Source organism: Pristiophorus japonicus, chromosome 24 (assembly GCF_044704955.1).
Source record: "Pristiophorus japonicus isolate sPriJap1 chromosome 24, sPriJap1.hap1, whole genome shotgun sequence".
Taxonomy (NCBI): domain Eukaryota; kingdom Metazoa; phylum Chordata; class Chondrichthyes; family Pristiophoridae; genus Pristiophorus; species Pristiophorus japonicus.
In genome coordinates, this window is record NC_092000.1 from 9,491,340 (window position 1) to 9,505,332 (window position 13,993).

The following is a 13,993-nucleotide window of genomic DNA, read 5'->3' on the forward strand; positions in this document are numbered from 1 at the left end:
TCTTTCTCTCTCTGTGTCTCCCTCTCTCTCTCTGTGTCTCCCTCTTTCTCTCTCTGTGTCTCCCTCTTTCTCTCTCTGTGTCTCCCTCTTTCTCTCTCTATGTCTCCCTCTTTCTCTGTGTCTCCCTCTTTCTCTCTCTGTGTCTCCCTCTTTCTCTCTCTGTGTCTCTCTCTCCCTCTCTCTCTGTCTCTCCCTCTGTCTCTCTGTCTCTCCCTTTCTCTCTCTGTCTCCCTTTCTCTCTCTGTCTCTCTCTCTCTCTGTGTCTCTCTCTCTCTGTCTCCCTCTTTCTCTCTCTGTCTCTCTCTCTCTCTCTGTGTGTCTCTCTCTCTGTCTCTCTGTCTCGCTCTGTGTGTCTCTCTCTCTCTTTCTCTCTCTGTCTCTCCCTCTTCTCTCTCTGTCTCTCCCTCTTTCTCTCTCTGTCTCTCCCTCTTTCTCTCTCTGTCTCTCCCTCTTTCTCTCTCTGTCTCTCCCTCTTTCTCGCTCTGTCTCTCCTCCCTTCCTACAATTTCTGGTTCTTGAATCTGAAACCATCTTTTTTCTTTCTTGCATTATGATTTTTCACTCTTTGGCGAATTTAATATTCACATTTAACTCTAGGTACAAGTGCGACTGTGAGGCGGGATGGACAGGAATGAATTGTGATATCGACAAGGACGAGTGCGACTCCAATCCCTGCCAGAACGGAGGGAGCTGTTCCGATCTGGTGAATGGCTACATTTGTAAATGCAAAGAGGGCTTTCGAGGTACATTAAGAAAGATTATCCTAGGCTTCCCCATAAGCAGTTATAACTTAGTACATGAATCCAATGAGACCACAAAGGTAACAGAACCTAATGGTTCCGATAAATGTTTTAGTATCCTATCAGTAATACACAGTAAATCATCGGCCCGTCATGATGGTTCTTTGAGCTATCCAATTCATCACACTGCCCTGCTCTTTCCCATATCCCTGCAAATTTCTCCTTCTCAAGTATTTATTCAATTCCCTTTTCAACCTTATTATTGAATCTGCTTCCCCCACCCTTTCAGGCAGCACATAAGAATATAAGGAGTCGGCCATTTGGCCCCTCGTGCCCGCTATCCGCCATTCAATAAGATCATGACTGATCTGATCTTGGGCTCAGCTCCACTTCCCCGCCCGCTCCACCTTAAGTATATTCAATGACCCAGCCTCCACAGCTCTCTGGGGCAGAGAATTCCACAGAGTCACGATCCTCTGAGAGAAGAAATTCCTCCTCATCTCCGTTCTAAATTATTCTGAAACTATGCCCCCTAGTTCTGGATTCCAGATCGTAACAAATCGCTACGTTTAAAAAAAATATATAATTCTCATCTTCTCCCCTCTGTTTCTTTTAAAGAAAGAGGCAGAGACACTTGTGTTGTGCCTATGATACAGTGTCCGAGCTTCTCATTGCACCATCTTCCTTAGTCAAGTGCTCCCAGCTGTGGATGTTCCCCGTCCGTCAGTGAGCTGCTTGCATCTGTCGCAATAGGTGGGCCGAACTAAAAAAAAATACCGTTTTATTTCTTCACACAGGCCAGCATTGCCAAGTCAACATCAATGACTGTGCGTCAAATCCTTGCTTAAACAAGGCAATCTGCGTGGATGGAATTGCTAGCTACACCTGCCAGTGCGAACTGCCATATACAGGTAAGAGGCTAACCTCTCGAGCACTTCATTATCTCAATAGTTACTGTGACTGGAAAAAAAAGGGGAGTTTTTCCCTCTGGTTTCTGCCTTGTTTTTAATAGCAGTTTGAAATGTCTTCATTAATAAGCAGCTCAAGATACACGAAGGGTCGTTTTGCTCAGGCCTGCTGTTCCATGCAGGCATACATTTGCACTGGATTCATAGAATCATAGAATGATACAGCACAGAAAGAGGCCATTTGGCCCATCTTGCCAATGTTGGCTCTTTGAAAGAGCGATCCAGTTAGTCCCACTGTCCCCTGCTCGTTCCCCGTAGCCTTGCAATCTTGTCCCCTTCAAGTATTTATCCAATTCCTTTTTAAAACTCGCTATTGAATCTGCTTCCACTGTCCTTTTAGGCACAACAGCTCGCTGTGTAAAGAAATTCTCCTCATCCCCCGCCCTGTCAATCACCGTAAGAGTCGTGTGCGAGAGAAGTGGTTTCCGTGCATACCTCAATCCCAGAGTGCCTTTCTTGTCAGAGCGAGGCATAAGGAGCGATGCCTGTTCACACTGCTCTTGTGCTCCTCATTGCAACAGTGACTACGCTCCACAAAGCGCTTCATTGGCTGTAAAGTGCTTTGAGACGTCGCGGTAAAAATCCCGAGTTCTTGAGCTGTGGGTGAAAGGTGCCGCTTTCTCTGCCCGCAGGACCCAACTGTGAGAACGTGCTGGTTCCATGTTCACCCAACCCGTGCGAGAATGGAGGCATTTGCGACCACACTCCCGACTACGAGGGTTTTGTGTGCACCTGTGCAGAGGGATGGCAAGGTAACAGGACAGTGAACCCCCTTTTTCTAACCCCCCCCCCCAGTAACGCGGTACAAGGACGATTATTTAGCGTGACATCATGTGTGCACTCTCAGCTCTCCCTGACGAATGGGGTGAGTGACCAGTGTTTCTAATCCCTTTCTCTCGCTTTCTCTCCTTCCCCCTCAGGACGGATCTGTCAAGTGGATGTTGATGAGTGTGCAGCCAACCCTTGCAGGAATCGTGGATCCTGTACCAACACGTTGGGAAACTACATATGTGCGTGTCGGCCGGGCTTTGCAGGGCGCGACTGTGAGACTGACATCAATGACTGTACTCCGAGTGAGTATTTATTATCAGAGCCACAGTGCTGAGTGTTTGATGCTCGGGGCCGATTGCAGCAATATAAAAGTTTCAAACGTTTGCAATCCCCAGTCTCGGGCAATAAAGGCACTTTGCGAGCCAAATACACCAGGAGGGAACCCGGATTCAATCGTTGATAAGAATCTCATCCTCATGTTCAAATCGCTTCTCCCCCTCGTTTCTCCCCCTCTCCAGTCCGACAAGAACTCAGCGTTCCTTCCACTCTGACCCCTTGTGCATCCAGAAATCCCTTCGCACCACCATTGGAGGCCATGCCTTCAGCTGTCTCAGCCCTAAGCTCTAGATTAACTGCCCGGCACCTCTCTGTCTCTCCGCCCCCCCCCCCCCCCTTTAAGGCCCCTCTTTATAACCTAACTCAATGACCAATCTTTTAGTCACCCCTCCTAGTACCTTCTTGCTTGGTTCAGCATCGATTTTTGTCTGGTTACACTTCTGTGAAACGCCTCAGGACACTTTTCTACATTAAAGGTGTTATATAAATGGAAGTTGTTGAATTGTAGCTCACTATTATTAAGTTGTGAATTAAGTCTCACTCCAGAGACTTGAGCACAAAATCCAGGCTGACACTCTCAGTGCAGTGCTGAGGGAGTGCCGCACTGTCGGAGGGGTAGTGCTGAGGGGCCGTCTTTCAGATGAGACGTTAAACCGAGGCCACGTCTGCTCTCTCGGGTGGACGTAAAAGATCCCAAGACACTATCCCCGGTGTCCTGGGGCCAATATTTATCCCTCAATCAACATCACAAACACAGATTATATGGTCATTATCACATTGTAGTTTGTGGGAGCTTGTCGTTTGCAAATTGGCTGCTGCGCTTCCCACATTACAAATCTTCAAAATTACACTTTGGGACATCCTGAGGTGCTATAGAAATGCAAGTTCTTTACATAAAAACATAAGAAATAGGAGCAGGAGTCGGCCATACGGCCCCTCGAGCCGGCTCCGCCATTCAATAAGAACATGGCTGATCTGATCTTGATCTCAACTCCACTTCCCCGCCCACTCCCCATAACCCTTGCTTGACTCCCTTATCGTTCAAAAATCTGTCTATCTCCACCTTAAATATATTCAATGACCCAGCCTCCACAGCTCTCTGGGGCAGAGAATTCCACAGATTCACGACCCTCTGAGAGAAGAAATTCCTCCTCTTCTCTGTTTTAAATGGGCGGCCCCTTATTCTAAGATTATGCCCCCTAGTTCTAGTCTCCCCCATCAGTGGAAACTTCCTCTCTGTACCTATCCTATCAAGCCCCCTCAGTATCTTATGCGTTTCAATAAGATCACCTCTCATTCTTCTAAACTCCAATCAGTGTAGGCCCAAACTGCTCAACCTTTCTTCATAACACAACTCCTTCATCTCAGGAATCAACCTAATGAACCTTCTCTGAACTGCCTCCAATTCAAGTATATCCCTCCTCAAATACGGAGACCAAAACTGTACGCAGTACTCCAGTTGTGGCCTCACCAATACCCTGTACAGTTGTAGCAGGACTTCCCTACTTTTATACTCCAGCCCCCTTGCAATAAAGGCCTTTGATCCGGGTCTGCTATAAAGCAGAGGCGTTAATGACTATTTTCCTCTTCCCAGATCCCTGTTTGAACGGCGGTGGCTGCCTGGATGGAATCAACTCATTTGTGTGCAACTGCCTGCCGGGCTTCGCGGGAACCCGTTGCGCTGACGAGGTCAACGAGTGCCAGAGCAACCCATGCCGCAATGGTGCTACCTGCACCGATTATGTCAACAGTTACACCTGCACCTGTAAAGCTGGCTTCAATGGCCTGCACTGCGAGAGCAATATCCCTGACTGCACGGAGAGGTGAGCGAGCTGTCCCTAGTGGGAGCTACACCAGCGTTTTAGGCAGTCTCAATCTGGCAGATAGTAGGTATCGGCCCACAGCACAGAAACCACTGTGAATAAGACTTGGATTTGTATAGTGCCTTTCACGACCAACGAACACCTCAAAGCGCTTTACAGCCAATGAAGTACTTCTGGAGTGTCTCTTTTTGGAGTGTAGTCACTGTTGTAATTTGGGAAACGCGGCAGCCAATTTGCGCACAGCAAGCTCCCACAAACAGCAATGTGATAATGACCCAGATAATCTGTTTTTGTTACTTTGATTGAGGGATAAATAATGGCTCCAGGACACCGGGGAGAATGCATGCACTACTTCCCCTAGTAATGGGTTCCGAGCCATCATATCCCCGCTTCCCCTCACTACTTATTTTTAACCTGATCCCCTGAAAGCCCAATCTCATGTTGGGGATGCTACCTGCACAGATGCTACCTGCCCACTGTTGCTGTGTGTCCAGGCAGTGAATGTTACCAGTGGCTCAGTGAGCACCACTCTCGCCTCTGAGTTACAAGATTGTGTGTTCAAGTCCCACTCCAGAGACTCGAGGACATACTCCAGGCTGACTCTTCTGTGCAGCGCTGAGGGAGCGCTGTACTGTTGGACGTGCCGTCTTTCAGCTGCGATGTTAAACCGACGAAGAGCAGGGGAGTTCTCGCCCGGTGTACAGGTTAATATTTATCTCCCAATCAACATAACAAAAACAGATTATCTGGTCATTATCACCGCTGTTTGTGGGAGCTTGCTGTGCGCAAATTGGCTGCCGCGTTTCCCACATTGCAACAGTGACTACACTCCAAAAAGTACTTCATTGGCTGTAAAGCGCTTTGGAACATCCTGATGTAAAAGGCGCTATATAAATGCAAATGTTTCTTGTTCAACTATATCACACCCCTGACGTCCCCACACATGCCCTTTTTAGCAGGCTAGATCAACAAGATAAATTAAATAAATGTAGCATACTGGAACTTGGAAATTACCGCATAATTGTAGCTCGGGTTTATTACATGGCTCTTTCTCGGTCATCTGATACTTATGACAGGTTGACGTCCAACAGTTGAGTGAATCGCCAAAATCCATCAATAGTGCTACACTATTGTACTTATCAAATTAGTATCCTTTCACATCTGTTCCAGAATATTCTGGAGTTGCTGGCTCTTGGGTGGTAACCTAATTAGGTTGGTTTATTGTGCCTGTAGGCCGAGACTGTCGGAGACATTCTGGCATTGCCTCCACAAAGGAAAATCCTGAATCACTGCCTCAACACAAAGGGCGAATGTTAATTTTACTCTGTCTTCCAGCTCCTGTTTCAACGGCGGAACCTGTATCGACGGCATCAACCTGTACAGCTGTCACTGCCGCTCTGGTTTCACTGGTTCCAACTGCCAGTATGATATTGATGAGTGTGACTCCCAGCCGTGTCTGAATGGCGGGGTGTGCATCGATGGGCTGGAGTCCTACAGGTGTACCTGTCCTCACGGGTACACAGGGGACCGGTGCCAGGTGAGGATTTACTTATTGCCGCATCCCTTTTCGCCCTCCCCTCCCCCTCCCCCTCCCCCTCCCCCTCTCCCTTCCCTCACACCCTCCCCCTCCCCACCCGCTCCCTCCACCACCCACTCTCCTTTTCCTCCTTCCCTCTCCCCTTTCCCCCCTCTCCCTTTCCCCCCTCTCCCTTTCCCCCCTCTCCCTTCCCCCCCTCTCCCTTTCCCCCCTCTCCCTTTCCCCCCTCTCCCTTTCCCCCCTCTCCCTTTCCCCCCTCTCCCTTTCCCCCCTCTCCCTTTCCCCCTCCTTCCTCCCCGTCTCTCCCTTCCCCCCTCTCCCTTTCCCCCCTCTCCCTTCCCCCCTCTCCCTTTCCCCCCTCTCCCTTTCCCCCCTCTCCCTTTCCCCCCTCTCCCTTTCCCCCCCTCTCCCTTTCCCCCCCTCTCCCTTTCCCCCCCTCTCCCTTTCCCCCCCTCTCCCTTTCCCCCCTCTCCCTTTCCCCCCTCTCCCTTTCCCCCCTCTCCCTTTCCCCCCTCTCCCTTTCCCCCCTCTCCCTTTCCCCCCTCTCCCTTTCCCCCCTCTCCCTTTTCCCCCTCTCCCTTTCCCCCCTCTCCCTTTCCCCCCTCTCCCTTTCCCCCTCTCCCTTTCCCCCCCCTCTCCCTTTCCCCCCCTCTCCCTTTCCCCCTCTCCCTTTCCCCCCTCTCCCTTTCCCCCCTCTCCCTTTCCCCCTCTCCCTTTTCCCCCCTCTCCCTTTTCCCCCCTCTCCCTTTTCCCCCCTCTCCCTTTCCCCCCTCTCCCTTTCCCCCCCTCTCCCTTTCCCCCCCTCTCCCTTTCCCCCCCTCTCCCTCTCTCCCCCTCTCTCTCTCTCTCCCCCTCTCCCTCTCTCTCCCCTCTCTCCCTCTCTCCCCCTCTCTCTCTCTCTCCCCCTCTCTCTCTCTCTCCCCCTCTCTCTCTCTCTCCCCCTCTCTCTCTCTCTCCCCCTCTCTCTCTCTCTCTCTCTCTCCCTCTCTCTCTCTCTCTCTCTCTCTCTTCCCCCCCCCCTGCTTCCCCTCTCTACCTCCTCACCCTTTCTCTCCCTTGCCCTTTCATGCTCTGCTTCCACTCTCTCTCTCTCGCTCTATCTCATGCTTTGTTAAGATTCCATGGGCACCCTCCATTAACTGGGGTCTGAGTGTATCTGTGTCCCTGGGCATCTTTGCGTATCACAGGACACCAGCTATACTGTCCGGGTGGAGGTGGCGAGGGTCGACCTTCCCTCACGAGGACGGGAGAAAGTGAACCTGAGCTGCTGTTTCTCGCCCGTCTCTTGGTTACAAAGTGGTGAGTGCGGAGGCATTCAAACAAAAGAAACTGTTGAATAAACCTTTGGGGCTTTGATCACAACCTTTCCCTTTCCTCTGGGATGGGGGATTGCCCTTCGAGGAGAGATTGAAACAGACACAATTCTTACAGGGCTTGACAGGGTAGATGCAGGGAGGATGTTCCCCCCGGGCTGGGGAGTCTAGAACCAGGGGTCACAGTCTCAGAATAAGGGGTCGGCCGTTTAGGACTGAGATGAGGAGAAATTTCTTTACTCAGAGGGTGGTGAATCTTTGGGATTCAATGCCCCAGAGGGCTGTGGAGGCTTTGAGTCTATTCGAGACGGAGATCACTAGATCTTTTGATATTAAGGGAATCAAGGGATTTGGAGATCGGGCGGGAAAGTGGAGTTGAGGTCGAAGATCAGCCATGACCTTATTGAATGGCGGAGCAGGCTCGAGGGGCCGAATGGCCGACTCCCGCTCCTATTTCTGATGTTGTACCGTTCTCTCGCAGATCACTACGGACTGGTGCAGCAGGTCCCCCTGCAAGAATGGCGGGAGGTGCCGCCTGACGAGGATGTCCTTCACCTGCGAGTGCGCGAGCAGCTGGACGGGGCGCTACTGCGACATCCCCAACGTGTCGTGTGAAGTGGCAGCGGTGCAGCGAGGTAGGAGGAGCCCCCACGACCTGACACCTGGTGCAAGCTGGCTGGATATTGCGTGAACGACCTTGAAGAGGCAGCATGGAGGGAGCCGAGGGTTATGGGGAGCGGGTGGGAAAGTGGAGCTGAGGCCACGATCAGATCAGTCATGATGTCATTGAATGGTGGCGCAGGCTCGAGGGGCCGAATGGCCCACTCCTCCTATTTCTTGTGTTCCTTGTGAGCTTGTGAGCGTGTGCAATACTGTCCCTGACCCGAGAGGGCTGACTCTGGTGGCAAAGTGCTCCAATCCTGTACATTGTACATCCCAAAGCAGCTATGGCATGTAAACTGACCCTAACCCCTAACCCTAACACTAATTCCTCTTGCCAGCCGTGGCTCAGTGGGTAGCACTCTCGCCTCTGAGTCAGAAGGTTGTGGGTTCAAGTCCCACTCCAGGGACTCGAGCGGACTTGAGCACATAAATCTAGGCCGACACTCCCCAGTGCAGTGCTGAGGGAATGCTGCACTGTCGGAGGTGCCGTCTTTTAGATGAGGTGTTAAACCGAGGCCCCGCCTGCCCTCTCAGGTGGACGTAAAAGATCCCGTGACACGATTTCAAAGAAGAGCAGGGGAGTTATCCCCGGTGTCCTGGCCAATATTTACCCCTCAACCAACATCACTAAAATAGATTATCTGGTCATTATCAAATTGCTGTTTGTGGGAGCTTGCTGTGCGCACATTGGCTGCCGCGTTTCCCACAGTACAACAGTGACTACATTCCGAAAAGGACTTTATTGGCTCTAAAGCGCTTTGAGACGCCCGGTAGTCGTGAAAGGTGCTATATAAATGCAAGTCTGTTCTTTTTCTTTGTTTTCTTAGAATCTTTTGGATTGTGTGTGTTTTAGAGCAGCCGTGAAAAGAAATACTCCCAGTTTTTAATAAAAATAAGTTTTTCTTTTCTGCTGTTTACAAAAGGGGTGGCTGCAACTCAGCTCTGCCATCACGGAGGCTCGTGCTTCAGCGCTGGAAACGCGCATTACTGCGTCTGCCCCAAGAGTTACACTGGCAGCTACTGTGAGACCGAGGTTGACCAGTGTGCCTCCAACCCATGTCACAACAGCGCCACCTGCAGGGGCTTCATCGGAGGCTACGTGTGTGAGGTAAGAGGGTGATGTTGAGCACGTTTCGTCTCATTTTCCAATACCGCCAGCAAACGACCTACAACCAAGTGCCACTGATGGGAGTTACTGCTCCCTGTCTTCTTCTTAGAAACATAGAAAATAGGTGCAGGATTAGGCCATTTGGCCCTTCGAGCCTGCACCAACATTCAATATGATCATGGTTGATCATTCAACTTCAGTACCTCATTCCTGCCTTCTCGCCATACCCTTTGATCCTTTTAGCCGTAAGGGCCACATCTCACTCCCTTTTGAATATATCCAACGAACTGGCCTCAACAACTTTCTGTGGTAGAGAATTCCACAAGTTCACAATTCTCTGAGTGAAGAAGTTTCTCCTCATCTCGGTCCTAAATGTCTTACCCCTTATCCTTAGACTGTGACCCCTGGTTCTGAACTTCCCCAACATCGGGAAGATTCTTCCTGCAACCTGTCCAATTCCGTCAGAATTTTATATGTTTCTATGAGATCCCCTCTCATTCTTCTAAATTCCAGTGAATATAAGCCGAGTCGATCCAGTCTTTCTTCATATGTCAGTCCTGTCATTCCAGGAATCAGTCTGGTGAACCTTCGTTGCACTCCCTCAATAGCAAGAATGTCCTTCCTCAGAATAGGAGACCAAAACTGAACACAATATTCCAGTGTGGCCTCACCAAGGCCCTGTACAACTGCAGTAAGACCTCCCTGCTCCTATACTCCCTTGGATGACTCGCTTCCACATTAATGAGTTCTCAGGTGACTGATGAGACCAGTGCTGGACCTACGGTCTCGGTCACAGACGGTGGTTGGAGGGACGGGTGGGTGGGGGGCTTGGGTTGCCGTGCGCTCCTTCCGCTGTCTGCATTGGCTTCCGCGTGCTCCCGACAAAGAGGCTCGAGGTGTTCGGCACCTTCCCGGATGCTTCTCCTCCACTTTGAGCGGTTTTGGGTCAGGGATCCCTGCAATATCGATACAAAATCCTTACCGTTTCTCTGTAATCTCTTTCAGCCTCACAACCCTCCCGAGATGTCTGCGCTCCTCTAATTCTGCCCTCTTTGAGCATCCCTAATTATAATCGCACAGCCATTGGTGGCCGTGCCTTCTGTTGCTTCGATCCCAAGCTCTGGAACTCTCTGCCTCTCTACCTCTCCCTCCTCCTTCAAAACCTACCTCTTTAACTGAAAAACAAAAAAGGGGCGATCACACTGCTGGGAGTGTACTACAGACCCCCAAACGATACAGGGAGATAGAAGAGCAAATATGTAGGCAAATTTCTGAGAAGTGCACAAATTATAGGGCAGTAATCGGGGATTTCAACTGTCCTAATACGAACTCGGATAAAATTAGTGTGAAGGGTATAGAGGGTGCGGAATTCCTAAAATGCATTCAACAGAATCATTTTAGCCAGTAGGTAGCAAGCCCAACACGGGAGGGGGCGGTTCTGGATTTAGTTTTAGGGCACGAAGCTGAGCAGGTGGAAGGGGTATCAGTGGGAGAGCATTTAGGTGCGAATGATCATAATTCAGTTAGATTTAAGGTAGTTATGGAAAAGGACAAGGATAGACCAGGAATAAAAGTTCTAAATTGGGGAAAAGCCAACTTTGCGAAGCTGAGAGGTGATTTGGCCATAGTGGACTGGAAACAGCTACTCGAAGGTAAATCGGTATCAGAACAGTGGGAGGCATTCAAGGAGGAGATCCGGAGGGTTCAGGCCAAATATGTTTCCTTAAAGAAAAAGGGTGGGATTAACAAATCTCGAGCTTCCTGGATGTCGAGGGACATACAGGGTAGGATAAAGAAAAAAAGAGAAACTTATGACAGATACCGAGAGCTAAATATTACAGAATCTCCAGAGGGGTATAGAAAGTGCAGGGGTGAAATTAAAAAGGATATTAGGAAAGCAAAGAGAGAGCATGAAAAATTCTTGGCAAGTAAAATCAAGGAAAACCCAAAGATGTTCTATAAATATATTAAGAGCAAGAGGATAACTAAAGAAAGGGTGGGGCCTATTAGAGAGCATGAGGGTAATGTGTGTGTGGAGACGGAAGATGTCGGTATGGTTCTTAATGAATACTTTGCGTTTGTTTTCACAAAGTACTTCATTGGCTGTAAAGCGCTTTGAGACGTCTGGTGGTCGTGAAAGGTGCTATATAAATGCAAGGCTTTCTTCTATTATATTACCTATTATATGATGCGATCGCTGCCCCAGTCGGGAACCGGTCCAGGTCCCTCTTGAAGACCGGAAGAGAGTCGGCACCCACCGCACAAGCTGACAACGGACTCCAGGGGCTCACTACTCTCCGGGAAAAGAGAATACGCCCTACATCCAGTCTATTCCTACTCTAGCCTAGGTTATACACCACAGGTCCACCCCAATCTGTTAAAACTGGAATCATCTATCAGAGCATTTTTTTTTAAACCTGAAGCATACTCCATCGCAGCGGTGGTCCCCAGAACGCTCAGTGCACATTCAGCCCCCCACCCCCCCCCCAATGCTGCACCCCCTGTTCGACCTCAGATAGTGGATATGAATGAGCTGTAGCACATCAAGCCTGTGCCCCGGGGGCAGGAGAGCACGGAAGTCAAAACCTGCACGGTTTGCCCTCCAGACTTGGAGCCACCCTGTGTCAGCCAGGTGGAGGCTTCCCACTGTGCATGGACATTCTCTTAATGGTGGAATTCATTGAAAAACACATGGGTTAAAATGCCAATTCTGGCCAGGATTGCCTGTCAAATACCAAGTGCTAAATATTGATATTTGTTCCCTTTCTGTCTATAACCTATTCTCTTTCGGCCTACTTTAAGGTATTTAGATGATCTTACACTCTTCTTTCCATAGTTGGGACCTTAGGTGAGCGTAAAAACAGTTCCCATGACACTATTTTGAGGGAGAGCAGGGGAGTTCTCCCCAGTGTCCTGGCCAATATTTATGCCTGAACCAATGCCACTAGAAACAGATTATCTGGTCATTATCACATTGCTGTTTGTGGGAGCTTGCTGTGCGCAAATTGGCTGCCGCATTTCCCACGTTACAACAGTGACTGCACTTCAAAGAAAGTGCTGCATTGGTTGTAAAGCGCTTTTGGACGTGAAAGATTCTAAACAAATGTAAATTATTTTTTTTTCTTCCTTCCCTTCTTTCTTTTCCTCATCTCCATTATTGAAGTTTGGTGGGTAGGTGTCTGCCTGTGCTGCTCCCTATCCACTCCCCAGGAGGTGGCAGGATAATGGCTGCATGCATTGTTACTCTGCTGTTCTCAATCAGGAACCATACGCCGCCCAATTCCGTAGTTGTAGGCGCCAACCCCGCGCTGTCCCACCGTGGCATCGTGCGTGGGGATTGTCCTACTGGCACGGGCTGGCAAACCAGCAGAAACACCTCTGCGTACGGCAAGCTGTCGCAGATGCACTCGTCGTGCCAAAAAAGATGAAGTGAACTTTGACCTCTTTCCCCTCAGTGCGTGCTGGGCTACAAGGGGAAAACCTGCAAACTGGAGGTAGACGAGTGCGAGTCTGACCCATGCCAGAACGGGGGCACCTGCCTCGACCTGATTGGCCGCTACATCTGCTCCTGCCCGCCAGGAACTCTGGGTAAGACTGCTTGAATCCGCACCTAAACTGGTCCGTAAGTAACAGGCAAGGGTCTGTTGCCGGGTGCAATGTATTTGCTTCATGGGTTCTTTGCTTAAGAATTCATAGCAACACATTGCTATTAAGAACTAGTTGGTTTATTAACAAAGGTTTAACAATCACACGACACATTATCCAGATCATCCACCAGGCTCACAACCACCTGCCCCATCATGGATCCCCCGAACCCAACCGGCTGGGGTTTTATTGAGTCTTGTGAACATCACGTGATTGGCTAAGCCACTCACAATGCAACATCTTGACAACTATTATATTTGAAGGCAATTAAATCAAGTGCTCCCTGATTAAAGGGAGCGGGGGGGGGGGGGGGGGCGGGGCAGGGAACACACCAAACACTTTCAAACAAGTGCCCCTTGTTTTTTTTTTGAGGGCACTAAAACACAAATTATACAAGTGCCCCCTGGCTAAAGGGGGCGGGAGGAGGCACTGAAACCGGCACAATAAACAAATTAAACTTTAGACAAAACATTAAATTAAAATTTGGTTGTCAGGGGTGATGATGCATTCCAGTCCCTCTGGCGCCCAACAGGTCGACAAAGCTATGAGCATACTCCGAGGTGCATACATTACACCAGGGGAGAGGCAGGAGGCTATTACTGAGCTCTGTCAGACGCAGTGTTTCACAAGAACAAGAACAGAGCTGAAAGAATTTTGGGTTGCATAAGTTGTCCAATGTTTCCGGGTTAGTGTAAGATTAAAGGTGGATCGTGAATTGACCTTGGCTCCCATCGTCCACCGTTCTGATTCTTTGTGCTGAGGTGCTCTGAGCGACAGAAAAACCAATTCTAGCCACTGGAGTTAAATCACCTCCAGAAACAAAGCTTCCATATCGAAACCAACCACATTGTGTTGCTGGAAGAGCATTTCCAAGATGAGAACTTGTACGAGCTGGACCCACTGTGCCCAGCTCCCTGGGGTGAAGGGGTAGTGCTGTGACAAGGTGCAAGGTTTGCAAAGGTTAATTGGTATCCTCATCATCATGATCGGCAGTCCCTCGAGTCGAGGATGACTTGCTTCCATGTCAAAAAGTTCACAGGTGTTTCAATGATGGACCTAATGTTCCAGGTCCCGAACTAAATCTTGGAG

General features: G+C 49.7%; 1 protein-coding gene across 1 annotated transcript in view; it reads left to right on the top strand.

The window, feature by feature from the left end:
- notch3 (notch receptor 3) overlaps positions 1–13,993 on the top strand; it is a 182,123-nt gene that overhangs the window by 135,852 nt on the left and 32,278 nt on the right. Inside the window, exons 14-22 of the mRNA XM_070867215.1 lie at positions 598–743; positions 1,538–1,651; positions 2,341–2,460; positions 2,629–2,781; positions 4,410–4,638; positions 5,974–6,175; positions 7,970–8,123; positions 9,075–9,259; positions 12,715–12,847. Of these exons, the coding sequence (XP_070723316.1) occupies positions 598–743; positions 1,538–1,651; positions 2,341–2,460; positions 2,629–2,781; positions 4,410–4,638; positions 5,974–6,175; positions 7,970–8,123; positions 9,075–9,259; positions 12,715–12,847 (1,436 nt within the window). The remainder of the gene's footprint in view (positions 1–597; positions 744–1,537; positions 1,652–2,340; positions 2,461–2,628; positions 2,782–4,409; positions 4,639–5,973; positions 6,176–7,969; positions 8,124–9,074; positions 9,260–12,714; positions 12,848–13,993) is intronic.